The sequence below is a fragment of the Hypomesus transpacificus genome, chromosome 7, assembly GCF_021917145.1.
Source record: "Hypomesus transpacificus isolate Combined female chromosome 7, fHypTra1, whole genome shotgun sequence".
In the NCBI taxonomy this organism is placed as follows: Eukaryota; Metazoa; Chordata; class Actinopteri; order Osmeriformes; family Osmeridae; genus Hypomesus; species Hypomesus transpacificus.
In genome coordinates this window covers 7802936-7823938 of record NC_061066.1, presented here as the reverse complement: position 1 = coordinate 7823938, position 21003 = coordinate 7802936, and the positions used below count along the sequence as shown (strand labels likewise).

Genomic DNA, 21003 nt, shown 5'->3' with positions numbered 1-21003 from the left:
TATCGGCATGGTTACCAGCTTGGCACTCACACACACACACACACACACACACACACAGGGTGACACACGTACACACACACATTCAAACCCAGGCGCGTTAGGACGGAAGGCATGTGGGAAGCATTCATTAGGAGCCTGCAGAGAACCCACTGTGAATAGATCGTTGGTGGAGGGGGGTGAAGACCCTCAAGCATAGCGCAACTTTGGGCGAGCCATAAACCTGTCAACACGTCTGCACACACACCTACCCCCTCGCCGTACCCCCTCTCCAACACTCGCTTCATATCTCCAGCAGGAAGGTAAACTATTGTTGGCCCCCTGTATAACCTTTCATATTCCGCATGACTTGACAAAGAGGGACAAAAGGCAGACTCCTCTTCGGCGTACAAGCTTCATTGGTGTTTCTGTTCAAGGTTGAGTTAGCCATGGAGAACAACAGCCTCTAAATATACACACAGAGGATGTGAGGGAACCGTCTGGAAGATTCACCATCTGCTGACAAGTCACAGAAACGCATTTGTTTCACCCAATCATCTGCCTGTCGTTTGGCTGAACGTTGTCATTTCTCAAACTGCGATGTTTTGTTTCTGTGAGATGAATTAGCATATTGATAAGTGCTTCCATGGCAAGAGCAATAATAATCCACAAGTGAGAATGAAGGAGCGAACCTTGGGGGTTTGAATGTATTGTCTGTGTTCTCCAAGCAGCATTGTTACATGTTTCCATGTCTATCATCATTTGGAAAGTTCATCAGGGTTTTTTTAGCTTTCTTTTTTTTTTACTTGCTCAATTTCCATCTCCACCCCCCACCCAATCTTTTCACATCTAGATTTATTAATCTATAGAGTCCGAATCTTCCCGTCGAGACTACACTATTGGTGTTATGAAGAACAAATATTTGGAGATTCCCAAGACAAACCTATCTGTAACCATATTTGGCCATTTATTTAAGATGCATAATAAAACATACAATACGTCATTATAAATACCTATTACAAGTTTATAATATTGTCTATGGTTTTAAGTGAGTTTTGGTGCCACATGATTTGTTGCTTATGACAAAATGGCATTTACATGCATTCAGGATAGCTTTGCAGTTGCACCAATTAATATATGATGGAATTCACGACTGTTAACAGTGTCAGTCTACCTATGGATTGACATTTCGTTTTTGGTAAAGTTCTTGGTGTGACACAATAAAATACATAAAACCTTAATGGGATTAAGAAACTTAATAATCATCATCTTATCTTCCCTGCTGACTGACATTTTCTGTCACTCCAGGGTGCAGTGAGTAACAGACTTATGAATTATGAAAATAAATCATAAAAATATTTTGGACCTGAATAAAATGTTGATTAAACAGATTACAATTAATGATGACATGCTAAAACATGCGCATTTGGCAAGTCTATGGTAATAATTATTGCAATAATCATATGTCAGGAAAAACGACTCGCTTAAAAAAATGATCTTCTTCTTCCTCTCCCGTGTCACTTCCTCCCTCGTTCCCCCTCGTGTCAGACGGCCACAGGGCTTACTGGCCGCTGGCGTCAAACATCTTCTTGCGGCCTTCCATGCCTGACATGGCCTCAACATTCTTACGCCAGTCACCCACCTCAGAAGTCAGAACCTAAGAGAGGCGAGAGGATAAACTTTTGACTCTAGCAATCAAAACGACAAAAAAAAACAGCGTGTTTGGATACCACCTCAAATGTGGCATCTAAACACAAACAAAACATTTTACAACTGGAAGGTTAGACGCTCTGTCGGCGGCGGGTACATTTAGACGACGCTCTTATCCAGAGCGACTTACAGTAAGTACAGGGACATTCCCCCTGAGGCTAGTAGGGTGAAGTGCCTTGCCCAAGGACAGAACATCATTTGGCACGGCCGGGAATCGAACCAGCGACCTTCTGATTACTAGCCCGATTCCTTAACCGCTCATCCATCTGACTCTGGGTACCTTGTCTCCTTGTTTGACGTCCTCCTTCTTGACAGACTTGAGGTTGGCCCTCAGGTCCATGGAGCCCTTGTGTTTGGAGCCGAGCAGGGCTCTCATCATCTCGTCCGCAGACACACGCACTTTCCTTAGCGCCGGCTTCTTGAACTTCCCCCCCAGATCCTGGACCTTCAGTTTCAACTCGTGGATCTTTGTTGGTTCAATGATTTAAAAAATATATATACGATTTTGATGAAGGAGTGAATAGACACAAATACACATAAATATGTTAACGGATAAAGGGTGCTATATGATGGTAGCTTTTTTGAATAACTGAGGATACTGTTGTTAAATATGATTATATATATAATATAGGGATTATATTTAATCCCTATACTATATAGGGACATATTTGCCATTTTCAAAAAGGGATCATGAAACATACGTCCTTGGGAGGTAGTAATGGTGTCTGATATTTCGTGGATTAGATATCCAATGCTGAATCCAACAATGGGGCTGTTTGGTCAAAAACTTACATCTTTATTGTGCTTGTTCACTTTGGCTTCACAGTCATATCTCTCCTCATCCACCACATCAATCTTTCCATGAAGCTGTTTGCATAGAGCCTATGGAAACACGTGAAACATATCATGGTGTCAGTAATAATTCATTCAATCCTTTTGGAGGGCTTAACTGGGTGGTTTTGAAGTCCATGTGTTGACTTTATTGGTTGGCTCCCTTGTCACTCACCTGGAGCTCCTCCAATGACATTCCAGAGAGCTGCAGAGGGGGCAGTTTCTCTCCGATGTAGCGCACTTTTTCTTCGTTCCTGTCCTGAATCTCTTTCTCCAGTTCCTCCATCGCCCTTGTCAGGAGCAGGATCTCATTGGATAAGAAGAGGATGGGTCAAAGTAGGCGTGTTCCAGAGAAAGTGGTGCTTGTCCAGTCTAAATATTCCCAGTTAAATACGAAGAACTCTTTTCCCAGGATTATCATTGTGACTTACTTTGAGGGAGAGTTTGCGCGAAGCCGATATCTTCGACTTCGGCTGTGGACGAAACAAAACGTCAGTTTCATGGTCAATGTAACAAAAACATAACTTATTATATTTAACAATCTCACATGGCAGCAGTCTCAATGCCTGAGTCTTATTCTACGGCTCAGTTTTCGTGACTTGAAACAATAAATGATGTTGTTTATTGAGTAACTTTTAAAGTAGCTTTTTTCAGAGATAACTTTACACTATAATTCCTGTATAGTCGGCAATGGAGATATAGAGGGTGGTGGATTATTATTAGCCAATACTCAGGGGAAAAATGTCTCGACAATGCTGTCCCTCGGCAGCTTAACAGACGATAACGGTGAAGTGCCAACCTTCCTGACCTTGCCCGGGTGCCATGGCACCACCACCGCACGTGTAAATTCCGGGGCTATGTCATGTCTCTTTCAGTTTGGAGAGAATTAACACTTAAAATCACAGCTGGCTCACCTTATCCATTTTCGGATTCATTGGTTTGGGATGGTAAACTTCCTACGTTGGTGAAAACGTAAGGACAGGTTAAAATATTGACAATGCTCATATTTATGAGAACTAGTATTGTGGAGCGTTGTATAAAAGATAATTGAATGAACCTAGTTCTAATTCGTGGGCCACAGTCAATGTTTCGATCCAACATATCAGACATGGCGGGCATACATGTTAAATTGAATGTATAAAATAAAAAATTACTTACCTCGCTGCAAATATAAAATGTTTATGGAAATACACAAAAATGGAAAAACAAACATAGAGAGAAACAGACATATACATATGTTAATGTAAACATTTTCTGTAGGCCTAACCCTATTGAGGAACAAAGTCATTTAACATGAGCAGTTGCCATTGAGACTCCAGGCTCCCTCCTCCTTTGACATAGGGATTAAAACAAGAACACAACAGCATCAAGTCCCTCAGCCAGTACCAGCATCTTTTGGTTTAGCTTACAATGACTAACAGCAGCTCAACGGAATTGTTAGGGATTATGTCAATCACAAGATCCATATCAAATGCTGTTACTATTGCCACTGTGGAATATTCATTTCAAATGCTGTTACAAGAAAAACTTTCAGAACATTTTAAAAGCTGTTGTTACTACAGAAACTGTACATGAAAAGTATAATATTCAAAAGCTGTTACATCGTACAACTTGTGGTTGAAAAACTCAAATGGCTTGTCATCTCAAGACAATAGGTCCACTGTTTTGTTACATAAAGTAAACATATTTTAAAACACTCTGGCATGTATTATGAAAGCAACATTGAAGAAATAACAAGATATGTGCATTATTAATTTACAAGCAGTCCTATTGTCTCAGATAACAATACTCACTCATCAGCCATTCTGAAACCTTGGAAGGAGGGAAAATTAAATTTTTAAAGCTGTTCTTCTGTGGCTCAACTGACGTTTCAAGTCACAAGCCTTTTTTAATTACCTGACCCTGAAACAATCCTGAAATCGCGACACCCAAACATCATAAAACACATTATACTTTCAGTGTAAATCAATTCAAGTAACATCATGAGAGGAAAAACTCAAAAGGTAGTTTAAATAAACCGGTTTGAATTACCTGGAACTTGGTGACTTGGTGAAGCCTGTGAAACAACAGAGACTGGACACAATGGGAGGGTTTTGTGTGGGCAGCTCAGAGCGGACTGCAGTTATAGAGTCGGGGCCCCAAGAATGTGCTGGCGGGATGCCATGGATGAAACATCACCTCCAGAGACAAAGCTGGAGAAATGTAATAATACATCATGACCACTGCCGTTATGGCGTCGTCAGAGACAACAAGCTCCTGTTGCTTTACACAGGTGTTGTCAGGCAAGAATTGAATTCAGACACCTCTTAAAACCACAGCCTTTTATTTAATTAATGCTCTAATGTCTCAGTTACTGCTGCAAGCAGACTCCCTTTCAGGCAGCAGTGGATGTGGGTCCTGTCAAGGTAAGGCCATGTGTTTTTAAGAACATTTTATTTTTAATGCCTGGCAGCTTTTACAAAGATTGCCAAGTGTAACATGTATGTTTGTAGGTTTACATAAACCTATGTCAACCTCGTCCATGGGTCGATGTGACAATGTGACTTTTGAACCATTGTGTTCCTTTGTAAAAAGTATAAAATAAAAAAATATCAAGAATAATAAAAAGCATCAATTAATAAGAAAAATAAAACACTGAATTAATAAACAATGAAAACTTCGGCAAAGTTCCATGTCTGACAAAACTCTCACACAAACCCCCAGCTAAAAGGGAGTCAGGTGGCTGAACGGTGAGGGAATCGGGCTAGTAATCTGAAGGTCGCCAGTTCGATTCCCGGCCAAGCCAAATGACGTTGTGTCCTTGGGCAAGGCACTTCACCCTACTTGCCTCGGGGGGAATGTCCCTGTACTTACTGTAAGTCGCTCGTCTGCTAAATGACTAAATATAATGTAAATGTAGCTAGGCCCGACTGGATCCTGATGTCTCTCTTACCTGGTCTAACCAGACTGTGGTGTTTGTGATCGCCCCAGGTGCTCCCCAGGGGTCTGTGCTCTCTCCCTCTGACAGGTAATAAAGCATGCGGTAATGAGGGGGGCGCCTGGTATGTGAGCCTGTCACCACATGACACAGCAATGCTTTTAAAACCTCCTCCACAGTCTCACCTCCCCTGCCTCGCCTGTCATTCAGACAGTCAGCACAGCTCGCATAGGAAACAGGATGGAAAAGAGCGGTTTCCAGCACCCTCTCTAACCAGCAAACAACCAGTGACATGAGTCAGCGGTCTATGGCTCACTGCTAATCTGTTAATAACGAAAGTAAAAACAAGTTGACCATTGAAAAGGGTTTACCACGTAGCGTAACGGTGTATGCAGTATCACTATATAAAGAATTTCAACTGTGTCTTTATTTTATTTATTTTTATGAGTCAGAGTGCTGTTATACCACCCTGTTATTGAACGGGGGAAGTGGGAGGGTGGAGAGAGGTAGTGGGTGAAGGATTGAGGGGTAGTTGAAGAGAGGCAGCAGCAGAGGGGTAGCATGAGAGGTGTAGAGGGGTAATGGGAGAGGGGTGGTTGGAGGGGGTAGTAGGAGAGGAGCAGCTGGAGAGGAGTAGAGGGAGAGGGGTAGTTGGAGGAAGGTAGTAGGAGAGGAGCAGCTGGAGAGGTGTAGAGGGGTAGTGGGAGAGGGGTGGTTGGAGGAGGGTAGCTGGAGAGGTGTAGAGGGGTAGTGGGAGAGGGGTGGTTGGAGGAGGGTTGCAGGAGAGGTGTAGAGGGGTAGTGGGAGAGGGGTGGTTGGAGGAGGGTAGCAGGAGAGGTGTAGAGGGGTAGTGGGAGAGGGGTGGTTGGAGGAGGGTAGCAGGAGAGGTGTAGAGGGGTAGTGGGAGAGGGATGGTTGGAGGAGGGTAGCAGGAGAGGTGTAGAGGGGTAGTGGGAGAGGGATGGTTGGAGGAGGGTAGCAGGACAGAGGTAACAAACTTATTGCTTTCCTACAGGTACACCTGCACTTAGAGATTAATGTTGTGTAATTTTTACTTGTTTAACTACATGCTCTTATGGTTTCTTCCCTTTAGCACTATTTTTTGGTTGTTCACAATATGTACTTCTTGTTTTTGACTACCCGCAATGCTGTGGGGCTATCTTGTTGTTGTTATCAGTGACCTATGCACTTTGTAAAGTTCTCTCTTGGAAGTCGCTTTGGATAAAAGCGTCTGCTAAATGAATAAATGTAAATGTAACAGGAGAGGGGTGAAGGGGTAGCAGGAGAGATGAACAATATGGGGGAGGGATTCAGGGTAAAACAAATGTTCTGTCATCGTTGCCTGTGATCCTCAGCAGGTGGAGGAGCTATTTCTGCTGCAACCTAAACCCCTCCTTTTCCTCCGCTTACAAGCTAACTCACACACACTCAAACACACACACACTCTCTCTCTCTGCCGCACTCTCACACAAACGCACACCACAAACACAATCTGACACAGCTATCTGAGACTTGTTCACCATGCACTTTCTACTGTTGTTACTGTTTCCTATAGGAAGCTGACAACTCAATGCAGCGGTACCACAGGTCTCCCCTAAAAGGCTAGTGGGCGGGGGGGGGGGGGATCTGACTGACAGAACACACAGAGAGACAATGGGTTTGTGAGGACATGCCCTGGCCGTAATGGTTGACCGAGAGCTTATCGCCACCTGTTCTCTGAGACTCATTCGTTTTCACAGTTGCCACTGTAAAGTACAGTAGGACTCGTCTTGAACCCAACAGGGATTTAAAGCAAAGTCCACAACACATCAAACCTGACCTTTTCAAATGTGCCAACGTGTTGTTTTCAGCACAGCACAGGCCTTTGCTTTTGATGTTATTTTTAGTTGTTTATGAATGTGACAAAGACTCTCACACACTCCACATACACACACACACACACACACAAGTGCAGGTCTAACAATGGACACCCCTGTGTTTCATGGCTGTATGGAACAGCTGTCTAAGTTCAAGCGTTCTGTCAGGGGGGCTTCTCCGCCCTGGTGTCTAACCTTGATCCTGTACAGGGTTTCCCCACAGGGGTGGCAAGGGCAAGGGCAGGGGCCTGGCCTGGCATGGCACGCATACCCCATCAGTCATGGCACCCCAAACTAAATATATCAGTCTGCATTAGTGAATAACATAGCCGCATGCAGGCTGACGTGGCAGATACATCCAGAGGTTGATTTGGAGAAAGTCTTCTGACTCCATATCTGTGAAAGGTCAGTTGATGTGAGGAGAAGGGAATGGTATTCGAATCGGAATTGGATCTTGATTATTTTTGTGTTTGCTTGAGACAGTTTTTTTTGTTGTTGTTGTTTTTACTGCACGCTAAACTTGACGAAATGGCCTATTCTGGCCAGTGATGTTTTGTCTTAACATATTGTACACTAGTCGATCGTGTATAAACAGCCCACAAGATGGAGACAGAGTTTTAACATGTTAAAAAAAGTCCATTTCTAAAGGGCTGTTGAAATTTTATACATCTAGCAGACGCTTCATCCAAAACCACGTAGGCCTACAGATAGTGCATATCGCATTTTTTCTTATTTTTTTACTGGCCATGCGTTCCCCACCCCTTTTTTTATTTTATAGGAATGTATATTTTGACCACAAGATGGCAGGCAATGCAAGCATCCTGTCCAGTCTGCACCAAAGTGGCCTGGGGAAACAACGTCTGTATTTAGAGTTAATAGGGATGAGAGATTACACTTAATATGATATTTTACACTTCATTAATGGTAGATTTTGTCGCTGCAATGTCCAGCAGAAAACCCTCCCACCACTTGCCTCGTCCAAGCGTCTGCAAAACGTCTACCTGGTCTCCGCTGCCGTTGGTGAACGGCCTCAAAAGGGGGCAGCCTTTCCCCCCTACAACGACAGCCAACGGCGCATGAAGCACATGCAGCCACTCAGCAGGACAAGAAGCACTTTGTTCCACAGATACAGAGAGGGGGACGTTCAGAGAGGAGGAGGGAGTGGGGGAGAGAGAGAGAGATAGAGAGAGAGAGAGAGAGAGAGACTCAATGGTTTGCGAGCAGCCAACACTTGCACGGCCCCAAAATCCCACCCGCTAACACAAGGAGAAAGGAGAGGAAAGGAGGGGGGGGGGGGGGTAGCTGTTTGCGGAGAACGGACAGACATACTGTGAACTGTTAGAGACCGAAAAAAGGGATGAGTTTGCTTTTGAGACAGGCCAGAGATTTCTCACTAGACCGGTGGTGGCGAGGTGGATGACTGCGAGGGACACGGAGGGGATGCAGAGGAGGTCGGTGATGCAGCAAGACGAATGCAGAGGATTCCAGCAACCCAAAGCAGACATCGTGTTTAGGTTCATGTAGCCTATGTGGCGCACGGATAACGGCATAGGCTTCGAAGCATAATCAGGCATTGATTTCAGAAGCGGCTGTGCGCAATATTAAGGAATTAAGCGCGCGGAAGAATCGGGGTTAAACATCCGCATTTCCATTCATTGTCCACCCCTCAAAATGAGACAGTATGACGTTCAATCTGAAAATAGAAGCTCGCTAACGGAGAGGCCACTTCACAACGAAGCCAGTGGCGTTTTTCACCAGATTTAATTCATTTGAATGGGCCGATTGTGGTTCGGGCACACACAGGAAAGATGTTGGTGAAATGCCACAAGAGCAAGCTCTCGGTTTGGGTCGCTCTGTGTGTACTTGTGCTCTGCTGGCTATACATTTTCCCGGTCTATAGACTCCCCGGTGATAAAGAGATTGTGGACGAGGTTTTGCGACAGGGACAAGAATGGCAGAAGAACCAGACAGGCATAGATCTGTACAGGTGGGGTCCCCTTCATTTTCCGTTGTAACATGTTATCCGATTAAAAAATCTATATATATATTATATTTTATTAATGAGTAGCCCCTATGTATTTGGTAAACCATATCAAACTATGGTCATTTATTATTTGATTAACAAACAATTCGTTTGCTTGCAGTTAAATGTATTATTATTATTAGGATTTTCAATTGACATTTTTATTTGGTTTCCAAAAGTAATCCACCTGTCTACCAATTCGGATCACTGGATCTCTAGGGCACACGGGTGGTAGATTCATCGAATCAAATCGTATCTCCATGCAATATATAGCAGCACAGACAAAGCAGAAGGGAAAGCCTATTAGGATAATGCGCTGAACGCAACACCTGCGGAATGAAAGCTTCAGATTAATGACATCGCAGTGTGTTTGAAAGGATGCACAGATTAGACACAAGTTTTGAAGGTTGCCCTAAAACTATTGGGTTGTGTGTCCATGGTTACCAGAATTGCAATTGGATACGGTAGATATTTACATAGATAGATATTTACATATAGATATATACATTTAGGATATTCATTTCAAAAGTGCAGAAGGTTGCTTTGTAGCTCCGTTATTTACGGTGTTTTTATATATTTTGAAACTGTGCTAGATTTCTAAATTGGAGATGAGTAAGCCTCCTAAATAACAGGCCACACTTTCTGTGAAACGATAACAATATTAAATTAAAACTGTAATTTAGGTCAAGAGGGATTGCAACTGCATTTCCCAGAATGATTTCCCCTGCATAATCATGTATTATTCAACCAAGCTGTTTATTTAAATTATTTCTGTGACTTCCCCCAAATCCACACAGTAAGCCTCATGACGCTCTCTGCTGTCCTTGTACTTCCTGTTTCACAGGAAGCTACTGACTGAATGTTGTGAGCCAAGAAGGATGTTTGCCGTGACCAAAGAGAACTCTCCCATGGGTAAAGTGCTGTGGTTTGATGGGGAGCTGTACCACTCACACACCGTCAACAACGAAACCTACCCTCTCTTTGTACAGGTAGGTCCTAGCATCGGTGTGCTCGTGTGTGTGTGTTTTTGTAACAGACGTGGTCTTGCAAGTTCCGTCAGAGGTATACCACTGTCACGGCCACTGTCCACTCCGACCGGGAGTCGAACTCACCACCTCTGACTTCCCAAGCGCCACCACTACCCACTACGCCAAAGAAAAGCTAGCTATTAGCTGATGCGGGTGGCCCATTATATACCTGAGGAACGGGTTTCACCAGTTCACACCGGCCACATTTGCATGTGCTTGTGTGTACACAATATGCAGTTACGGGGTCCCCACACTATCACACCAACTGTCAAGTTTCAAGTTGAGCAACTTCCTGTCAAGGTTGTTCACCACATGTTTCTTAACAGTCCAAACTTAACTCAGCCCTACGCTGTGGTTATATCTTAACATTTCTAATATAATTAGAATATATCATATTTATTGAATTATATGGCCCAAACCATTCTAACATGATCAACCACATACATGCTATCTGCATGACAAGATGGACAGTTATACATCCCAATGTAACAAGACGCCCACTGTCCATTTCGTGTCTCATGGGATTCTAGCCATGTCCTAGATTAGGGGTGGCCAACCCTGGTCCTCGAGAGCCTCAGTCCTGCATGTTTTAGATGTTTCCCTGCTCCAGCACAACTGATTCAAATGAATGGTCGTTATCCAAGCCTGAGAATGACCGTTTATTTGAATCAGGTGTGCTGGAGCAGGGAAACATCTAAAACATGCAGGACTGAGGCTCTCAAGGACCAGGGTTGGCCACCTCTGTCCTAGATGATCTTCCTAGATGATCTTCCTAAATGATCTTCCTAAATGAATATTCCTAGATGAATATTCCTAGATGATCGTCCTAGATGAATATTCCTAGATGATCTTCCTAGATGATCTTCCTAGATGATCGTCCAAGATGATCTTCCTAGATGATCTCAGCCAAGAGGAACTGAAAACAGATGGCACTAGTGGAAAATGATTACTCCTTAGGTCACTACTATCTAGGAGAACAGTTCAACCTGAAGCCAGGCCTAGTTATGATACAACAAGGAAAGTGAATCATTATGAAAATCTAATCAATACTGCATCTAGTGATCCCAGGACCTCCAGCCCTCATCCAATACTGCTTCACGTGAATGTGACAGAGTTAACTGTGTAGGGGTGTGCTGAATAAGCATGTTTATATAAATCATATATCTATATGTATATTTACAGTATACATATATTTATGTATATACATGTGTGTGTGTGTGTGTGTGGTTGAGGGTTGTATGTGTTTGTGTGTGCGGAGGGGGATGGGAGGGTTGATGGTGCGTTGATGTGTGGATGGATGAGAGATGAGCGGGGCCAGAAAAACCCCAACATCAAACCATCAACAACAAACACAGAGACACAGACAGAGAGAGAGAGAGAGAGAGAGGGAGAGAGGGAGGGAGGGAGGGAGGGGGAGGGAGGGGGAGAGAGAGAACGCGAGAGAGAAAGAGAAAGAGAGAAAGAGAGAGAGAAAGAGAGAAAGAGAGAGAGAGAGAAAGAGAGAGAGAACACGAGAGAGAAAGAGAGAGAGAAAGAAAGAGAGAGAGAGAGAAAGAGAGAGAGAAAGAAAGAGAGAGACAGAGAGAAAGAGAGAGAGAGAGAACGCGAGAGAGAAAGAGAAAGAGAGAGAGAGAGAGAAAGAAAGAGAGAGAGAACGCGAGAGAGAAAGAGAGAGAGAAAGAGAGAGAAAAGGGAGAGAGACTTAATGAGAACGGAAAGACAACAATTGTCCTCAATGTGGTTGCTAGTCTACAGCCTCATTGGAAGATGTATGTTGACCAAGATTTTACATCCTTCAGGTTGTAATGACCCTGCACATAAACTAGGGAATTAGAACATAGCACATGGAAGGGTGTGTGTCTGGGGGGAGGGGGGATAGAGGGAGTTGTGTCTGTGCTAAGGTTGTAAAATCTGTGTTGTGACCTCATGGTTGATGAGATGCCTACAGCCTACAGACACCCTGACAATAGAGACTTCAATAGAGAATGTTCTTTCTCTCTTGTTGTTTTTTCCCCCCAATTAAAAGCTTAGAAATGATCCCTCCTGTGCTCTCTCTCTCTCTCTCTCTCTCTCTCTCTCTCTCTCTCTCTCTGTCTCTGTCTCTCTCTCTCTATCCTTCTCTAGTTTGGTCACACACACACGCACACACACCCAGGAAGGCACACCCATTTTCATTTCCCCATTCAGAGTTTGGCACCCTGCCGTTACTTCACTTACCTTCCAGTTTGTGCCAGGATGCTGATTGCAGGTCTGGGTTTCTATGGCCAGTCGTGATAACAGGAGCCGGCTGTGCCTTCCAAACTCCCAGGCTCAGACACAAGGACCTTCTGACCACACAGTGGAAACTGGCAGTGCCCACTTCGAAAGAACTGGGCCAATAATGGGTTCGCTGTCTAATTGAGATGCTTTGATCACTGCCAGACTGTTCTCATCAGCTCTCATCTTAATTATTGTCTTTCATTTTAGTTCCCTCATTTGCACCATGTAGTCCCTAGGGTTTACTTCATACCTGGATTGCATTCATAAATAAAAACATGGCTAACAACTTAAAAGTATGTGGAGAAAAATAAGTATGATTACCAATTGAGTGAATGACCCGACCATATGTGTAACATGAATGACTGTCCCCACTGCAACCAAGACCTGCCCTGTAAGGGTCCTGTTTAAGCTCTACGCTGTGAACTGGAGAGTGTGTCTCCTGGCTCAACTCTCTTTCATGCTCCAGCGGATACCCTGGGCACACACAGAGGTGTGTGTGAGTGTGTGTGAGTGTGTGTGTGTGTGTGGTGTTCCAAGGGGAATAATGAGTGTTGTTGTTTCCATCCATCCATTGGTACGTCTATCTCGCCAACTCCTTACACCAAGTACTAATCTGCAACACGCACACACACACACACACACACACACACACACACACGCACACACACACACACACACACACGCACACACACACACACACACACACACACACACACACACGTCTGAGCCAGAGGGCCTCACAAACCAACAAGCGTGTCCTATCTCTTAGGAACGTGTACATCTGAAGGAATTTGATAAGTGTTGCAGGAGACACTGAGTTTCGAGTTCACTCATATTTTATTTTGCTGTTACGAGTGTGTGAGTGAGTTGACACAAACTCAACCACCAGTAGTAGCAAACCAGGAAACAAAAGGATTAACTGAAAACGTCACTACAAGTGTAATTAACATGGAGACAATGAACGTTTAAGGTGCCTATGCTGTTCATCTGCTCAGTGCTAAGATCACACACACCCTCCTCTATTGGAACACTCCCAGATGGTTATAGAGCTATGCTGGATGTCAGTGATGTGTCTTCCCCCATGATGTGAGGTGTCAGATGGCTGAGCGGTTAGGGAATTAGACTATAAATCAGAAGGTTGCCTGTTCGAATCCTGGCTGTGAAAAAATATTTTTTGTCCTTGGGGCAAGGCACTTCACCCTACTTGCCTCGGGGGGAATGTCCCTGTACTTACAGTAAGTCGCTCTGGATAAGAGCGTCTGCTAAATGACTAAATGTGACGTGTGGATGTCACTTCCTGTCTCCCCAGCGGACACCTCTGCCGCTGCCCCTGAAGAAGTGTGCCGTGGTCGGGAACGGAGGCGTCCTGAAACACAGCAGCTGCGGACGCGACATTGACCAGGCTGACTTTGTCTTTCGGTGAGAGAGAGAGAGAGAGAGAGAGGGAGAGGGAGAGGGAGAGGGAGAGGGAGAGGGAGAGGGAGAGGGAGAGGGAGAGGGAGAGGGAGAGGGAGAGGGAGAGGGGAGAGGAGAGAGAGAGAGAGAGAGAGAGAGAGAGAGAGAGAGAGAGAGGGAGAGAGAGAGAGAGACAGGAGAGAGAGAGAGAGAGAGAGAGAGAGAGAGAGAGAGAGAGACAGGGAGAGACAGGGAGAGAGAGAGACACAGGGAGAGAGAGAGACAGGGAGAGAGAGAGAGACAGGGAGAGAGAGAGAGAGAGACAGGGAGAGAGAGACAGAGAGAGAGACAGAGAGAGAGAGAGGGGGAGGGAGAGGGAGAGGGAGAGGGAGAGGGAGAGGGAGAGGGGTGACTTTGTCTTGCGGTAGGAGAGAGAGGGGGGGGGGGGGGGGACTGAGAGGGAGGAGAAGAAAAGGGGAGGTCTGTATGCTCTGGTGGCTGTGCAGATTTTAAACTTGGCAGTCCCAAATTCTGGACGTGGGAACCAGGCCGGAACGAGCAGCCTGGAACATAAACCATCTGGGATCCTGAGAGCCAATGTTTTCATGTCTGTTTGGGGAAGCGAGGGGTTTGCAGAGACGGTCTCCCCGTCTCACTGGCAGAGAGAGAAACGAGAGAGAAGAGAGAGTGATACAAAGGGAGGGGAAACAGCAAAAGGTTGAAGAGGTACAGAGAGAAAAACAAGACTGCTTCTAGCCACCGGGGATCATTAAGACATAAAACCAGTCAGACAAGGGAGGGAAAGTCAGACGGATGACTGGTTCAAACTGCTTCTGAAGTGGTTGGTTTTGAGGATGGTGAAGTGGGTTAGACCCAAGAGGAGGCAGTAAATAATCTATCATTACCACACTGAGCCCAAAGGACCATGCTTGTGATTCCAGCTCATTCAGCCTGGCATCAACCCAGAGCTTGCTCCCACTAGCTAATACCAGGGAAAGGGAGGAAAATAATAGGATTAGAACATTTGAGTCCAGCCAGAAGCCTCCAAAGAGATTGGAAGTTTGCATTCAAAAATTACAGTCATTAATATCAGACTGTAGCAGGGAGGGAACCTGTATTTTCCTCAGGTGTGTTGACAAACAAATGTATTTAAAAAAACGTAAAAGTAAAAGTCACACAAAAGGTGTGTGAAAGTTGAGAAAAATATCAAAAGGTTGAAAAAATATTTTTGATCTAAAAGAAAGACGAGCAAAACGTCCCTTCATGAACCTACAGTGAACCACCAACATCTGTGTCCCCAGGTGTAACCTTCCTCCTCTTTCCAGCCAGTACCTGGCCGATGTGGGGACCAAGACCCACCTGGTTACAGCCAACCCCAGCATCATTGAGAAGAGGTACGCGACGCTAGCCCAGTTTGGCCCCGCCAGTTAGAATGGTCTAGAACAACCACTTCTCCCTGGGTGTTCTTGGGGGTGTTTACAGTTACATTTATTCATTTAGCAGACGCTTTTATCCAAAGCGACTTCCAAGAGAGAGCTTTACAAAGTGCATAGGTCACTGATAATAACAACAAGATAGCCCCAAAGCATTGCGGGTAGCCAAAACAAGAAGCACACATTGTGAACAACCAAAAATGTTGTTTGTACTGATATCAAACACTGTGCGTTACCCTGTGGGAGGACTGGTTTATTATTTCTATCATGCAGATTCCTTACTGTTAACGGTCGCAATCTTTTTTCACTCTCATCTTAATGGTCTCATCCTCTCCACCTCCCCCCATTTACATTCCTTTCTATTTCTTTCCCATTTCCATCGTTCTCTTTACACTCTTTTTTTCTCTGTCAGAGCCGTCTTATTCACTGTCAGATCCTTGTGCTTTCAACCAGTAATCAGCAGCTTCTCTTGTTCTCTGTTCGTAGATGAGTGTCACAGTATCTACGTGTCTAAATAGAGACCCTTTGTATCCCCTTAACAACTAGCGTATGCTGTCTATTCCACATGAGATAGACCAGCTGTTTCCTGTTGTATTTTGTGTGACTAAGACAGTACTGGTCAGACACACACACACACACACACACGCACACACACACACACACACACACACAAAGACATAGGCCCTTCCACTCCTTGAGGGGGAGTATGTACTGTTAGACTGTCTAAGATAAGTTTGTTGTCCAAAGATCCTCATTGGCAGAAAATCTTTGGATTTAGCCTTCCACACCCTGAAGGGAAGCATGTACTGTTGGACTGTCTAAGATCAGTCTGTTGTCCAAAGATCCTTATTGGCAGAAAATCTTTGGATTTAGTAATTGAATCAATTAAATCAACAACATATTTCGATAATCAAATCGTTTTTACTGTAGCAAACATAACAGACAACATGAATTTTGACCTACACGTCTCATTCCCTGCCTCCCATATAGATTCCAGAACCTTCTGTGGTCACGCAAAGCCTTCGTAGAGAGCATGAAGGTATACGGCTCCAGCTACGTCTACATGCCAGCCTTCTCCATGAAACCAGGGACCGAACCCTCTGTGCGGGCCTACTACGCCCTGGCGGACACCTCCTCCACCCTCAGCATGCTCTTCGCCAACCCCGAGTTCCTCCGGAGCGTGGGAAAGTTCTGGAAGGCTCGTGGCGTCCACGCCAAACGTCTGTCGACCGGCCTCTTCCTGGTCAGCCTGGCTCTGGGGCTCTGTGAGGAAGTGACAGCTTACGGATTCTGGCCTTACTCCGTGGGATTGGACAAACAGCCTGTCAGTCACCATTACTACGACAACGTCCTGCCCTTCAGCGGGTTCCACGCCATGCCCGAGGAGTTTGTTCAGCTCTGGCAGCTCCACAAGAGCGGCACGCTCCGCATGCGTTTGGGACGCTGCCCCCATCAGGACGGGGGGAGTTAAGACAGGAGAACGGATATGAGGTTCAGGGCTACGAGAGAGAAAGAGGAGTTCTGCTTTAGGGTTCATCTGTTGGTTCATACACAACACACACCTCCCTGGAGACCTGGCTTTACCACCCCTCCCTCCCCTTCCCAGTACCCCACCCCCATCTTGTGATCCCCCACCACCCCACCCCCCACCACCTCTCTCCTTGCTTAGCATTAGAATGACTCCCCATTCCAACCCCCTATCCCTGACAATAGACATCCTCTCCCATCCCCCTAAACACTTTCAGTGAATTTCTAATGAAAGTCTGTGGGCGTGCTTATGCGTGTGTGTGTCTGTTTGTGTGTGAATGCGTGTGTGTGTGTCTGTTTGTGTGTGAATGTGTGTGTGTGTCTGTGGGCTGTTCAGATGGGCTCTTCCTCATGCTCCATACTGTATGAGGGCAGATGGAGCAGATGGACCAATGCCCCTACTGAGTCCAGACAGAAATACTGAACCAAAAGGCAACGCTTACATTGAAGCTTGAACAGACGCTTGAACCACTGAACTAAAAAGAGATAAAAGGAGGGAGGGCAAACATTTTGGAGAAGGTGCCTTGGTACTTTGCTTGTACGGAAGGATTTTTGTTATTGAAATGTTCAAAGGACATCAAGAAGCCATCAGTTGTTTTGCTTTACTGCTGTAGATCGTGTAGTCTTAACCTTCTGAACAAAAGCTTCTAGAATGTTCCACTGTACAGCCAAGCTGAAACACCACAACCTTGTTCATCCAAAGGGAAAATATCGGTTGTCCCTGTAAGTGATTTTTAACACACAAATGTTGATCCGAGTACTTGTATTTAATTATATTCACAAACTCAAAACAAAATAGGAGCATCATAAATGACCATCACATGCTGTATTTATCAGCAGACGCTGGCCTACAAATGATCAATTTATTGCACGAATGCCTAATGGTACGATCCAATGGCAATTGAAATAAAACTGGGAGATACCATATCATACTTGATATGGGGAGATTGAATCATCCATCAAGTTGCCAGTGAAGTGAACAAGGGACTCTTGTGACATTTTTGTGATTTTGTGAGAAAGCACTTGCATTCTTAAGTAGCTTGGAGAGAAAATGAGAAAGTCTTTAATTAAGTTGAAGTGGCATTTTGTTTCCTTTTAAGGTGCTGGACACCTGCCCATATCTAACTGTGTTCGACTTAAAGATCCCATGACATGCTGTTTTTGGATGCTTTTATATAGGCCTTAGTGGTCCCCTAATACTGTCTCTTTCCCAAAATTCAGCCTTGGTGCAGAATTATAGCCACTACGAGCAGTCCCACAATGAGCTTTCCTCAGGGCGTGCCGTTTCTGTGTCTGCAGTTTTAAATGCTATGAGGAAGAACGAGGCGGGGCTAACTGCCATCCTTGGGTCGTTTGCAAGCCATGATGTCTCGAGGAAAAACCAATGTCGCACTCGCACGGTCGCAGCTCATTTTTTCATCGGTGGGCCAAATTCTCTGCAAAGAAGAGAAAAGGGAGGTAACCTTCCCTATTGTGACGTCACAATAGGAACATTTTCACAAAGATGGAAAATAATACCCAGGGCTTGGTTTACACCTATCGAAATTCCTAGCCACTAGGGGACCAAAGGCAGACTAGGGGAACTCATATTAATGTTAAATAACCTCCTAAAGGGAATATTTCATGTCATGGGACCTTTAATCTTGATCAACTTTGATTTTTTTTGTGTTTGAATGTTAGGACAACGACTGAGCCTACTTTTCCTGCATTCTTTAATGATCTGTGTTGAGTTTTTCAGTGTACTATATGCTTAAAAGGGAAGTAAGATGTGGCTCCACCAGGATCTAGTTATTCTGTCATTAGTATTAAGTTGGAAGACAATTATAGTACTTACTGATTTGTTGTCATTACATTCCTACCAGATAAATAGATTGTGGGAATGGCAGACTGTTGTTGTGCAAATGCACAGTGCCATAGCTTAAAAAACAGGTCAGTCCATCTGCATGGATGGTGCATGCACATCCTGCAAACCTTTACTCAATGTTCCAACTATACAAGTCAAATGCATCATCAATGTCATATCTATATTACCAATAAAAAATAGGGTTTAGTGCCTTTAGTAGCACCAAGGCAAAGGGAACAAAACCATTTCATAATGTGAAATTTTTGTACAGTTAAAATATAAATAAAAACTGAGCTGATGACGTGAAAATAACCCCTTGACCTCAACAGAGAACCATGTGTCCTAGGATTCATCGTTTTCTTAAGTCTTAGACTGATCTAGTCAGACCAAGTTCAGTTATCGAAACCCAATGATCCAGTTGAGAACTTGCCCCACTTAAAGCAAATCTGAATATTTCCTATTCAGAAATCGAAGTGATTATGTAAACAAATGTGATTTCTTTGATTTTATTCTTTGCACCTTTGATTTACTTGCCAAGTATTGTGAATGACTGACATGTATTTTAAATTGCTGTAAGCATGGCTGTTGTATTTTTAGTTAGTTTGTTTAGTTAGTTTAGTTAGTTTTTAAAGCTAACTTCGAATCTCCTTTCCCACAGAGTCCCTACTGTTTTCAACTTATACGCTGTTTAAGCCATATTAGGTTGTACAACCTGAATGAAGCAGTTAAAACAGTGAAAACTCAGTACCAACAAGGTAGACTCCACATCTTGACATCATCATACCCCAACTTCCTGCACCGGGAAAGTGAACTGACTGGCAAAAACAAGTAAACAAACGCTGCCACTTGTCTCTGTAGTTTTTGGACACTTAATCAGGAAGTCAACCAGTTGTGTCTGATGATGTCACATCGCAGTCAACCTTTAATTCCTTTAACCTGCAATTGCTGGCAAATTCTTTACCAGGCGGCCGGCGATGTAAACAAATGTAAAAAGTGGGCTGTTTTATTATCTGTGGGATAATAAGCCCTTTTATTCTGTGGCACGAATGAAAGGATGAATTAGATGTTCTCTGATGAAAGGATGAATTAGATGTTCTCTGAGGGGCTGTGCATAGTTACCACTTTCCTACGCATATTTAAATGTCAATTAAGATGTACTTTGTTATATGCCATGCTTGGTTACTTTTGACATCTATTTGTGTGTTTTATTTGCCTCGTGGACTCTATTTGTGTTTTATTTGCCTTGTGGACTTTAAGAAAACAATTGAATTTTCTTTGTCATGTTTGACAGCAGTGTCAATGTGCACCTACCTTCCTGTGAATCACATCTTGTATTTGGGGGATATCCCTGCCTGAGCATGTTCAAAGTACTTATTTTTTATGCCAACTGAACAAATAATGCATCTAAAAACAGGGCAAACACTGGTATTCAAATAAAGGAGGTGAACACAGAATGTGAAAACCTCATGTTTCATTTCAAATTCTGAATTCAGAGAGGCTATTTAGACATTCCAGCATGAAAGTGCATCTAAATATTTTAGGATGGGTCTCAGTTAAAAATTCCATTCACCAAGGCACCATGAAGTTAGTTCAACACAAACATGAATTGCAAGTCACAAAGCCCTTGTGACAGCTAATATGAAACAAAAGGACGACAGAGACCTTTGTAATAAGACACAGATGGTACATTTCAGACGTGCACAGAAATCACATATAATACAGCACACTCCCCCCCCCCCCCCCCCCCCTCTCTGTATGTATTAGAAATACATAATTAACGGGCACATGGTTTATTTGGGTGTTTTTGGAATGGTTTGATCATTTCCTCCTCTGGGCCTGTTTCCTGGCCTGTACTCAGTCAGCAGATGTAGAGAGTGGTAGACAGAGAGACCTGAGACACAGTGAGAACAGATTTAAGAAGAAGGAAGAAGAAGCTAAACTGTTCCATGATACTGTGCTAGTCAGCAGCCAGACTGTGGTCAGATACATCTTTTGATAACGTTTTTTGCCCCAGCAGCACATCCGTCTCTGCATTGACATTACATTTAGTCATTTTAGCAGACACTCTTATCCAGAGCGACTTACAGTAAGTACAGGGACATTCCCCCCAAGGTAAGTAGGGTGAAGTGCCTTGCCCAAGGACACAACGTCATTTGGCACGGCGGGGCATCGATCCGGCAACCTTATGATTACTAGCCAGACTCC

The 21003-nt window shown here is 44.2% G+C and overlaps 2 protein-coding genes across 4 annotated transcripts; one reads left to right on the top strand and one right to left on the bottom strand.

Annotated features, from left to right (window-relative positions):
* Positions 1 to 920: 920 nt before the first annotated feature.
* LOC124469349 (troponin I, slow skeletal muscle-like) lies at positions 921 to 4638 on the bottom strand. 2 transcript variants are annotated; one of them, XM_047022579.1, is made up of 9 exons: positions 4549 to 4614; positions 4311 to 4329; positions 3676 to 3679; positions 3432 to 3473; positions 2949 to 2990; positions 2693 to 2824; positions 2479 to 2568; positions 1967 to 2152; positions 921 to 1633 (listed from the first exon to the last, which is right to left on the bottom strand). In XM_047022579.1, exons 2-9 carry the CDS (start codon positions 4319 to 4321, stop codon positions 1538 to 1540), a joined length of 603 nt encoding a protein of 200 aa, XP_046878535.1. In that variant the 5' UTR covers positions 4322 to 4329; positions 4549 to 4614; the 3' UTR covers positions 921 to 1537. The 2 variants fall into 2 exon arrangements, with proteins under 2 accessions (XP_046878535.1, XP_046878536.1); XM_047022580.1 differs by lacking the exon at positions 4311 to 4329 and having other exon boundaries at positions 4549 to 4638.
* A 3496-nt stretch (positions 4639 to 8134) lies between these two features.
* st8sia1 (ST8 alpha-N-acetyl-neuraminide alpha-2,8-sialyltransferase 1) lies at positions 8135 to 20260 on the top strand. 2 transcript variants are annotated; one of them, XM_047022576.1, is made up of 5 exons: positions 8135 to 9277; positions 10158 to 10302; positions 13910 to 14019; positions 15297 to 15389; positions 16419 to 20260. In XM_047022576.1, the coding sequence occupies exons 1-5, from the start codon at positions 9099 to 9101 to the stop codon at positions 16897 to 16899; spliced, it is 1008 nt and encodes a 335-aa protein (XP_046878532.1). In that variant the 5' UTR covers positions 8135 to 9098; the 3' UTR covers positions 16900 to 20260. The 2 variants fall into 2 exon arrangements, with proteins under 2 accessions (XP_046878532.1, XP_046878534.1); XM_047022578.1 differs by lacking the exons at positions 8135 to 9277; positions 13910 to 14019 and having other exon boundaries at positions 10159 to 10302.
* The last annotated feature ends 743 nt before the right edge of the window (positions 20261 to 21003 follow it).

Excerpts from the sequence above, each read along its gene's own strand:
- LOC124469349 (XM_047022579.1), bottom strand. Across the intron at positions 2,991-3,431 it reads TGAATCCGAAAATGGATAAG|CCGAAGTCGAAGATATCGGC; the intron begins GTGAGCCAGCTG and ends TTTCGTCCACAG. Across the intron at positions 2,569-2,692 it reads TGTCATTGGAGGAGCTCCAG|GCTCTATGCAAACAGCTTCA; the intron begins GTGAGTGACAAG and ends GTGTTTCCATAG.
- st8sia1 (XM_047022576.1), top strand. The coding sequence starts at position 9,099 with ATGTTGGTGAAATGCCACAAGAGCAAGCTCTCGGTTTGGGTCGCTCTG. Across the intron at positions 10,303-13,909 it reads CCTACCCTCTCTTTGTACAG|CGGACACCTCTGCCGCTGCC; the intron begins GTAGGTCCTAGC and ends CTGTCTCCCCAG. Across the intron at positions 14,020-15,296 it reads CAGGCTGACTTTGTCTTTCG|GTGTAACCTTCCTCCTCTTT; the intron begins GTGAGAGAGAGA and ends CTGTGTCCCCAG.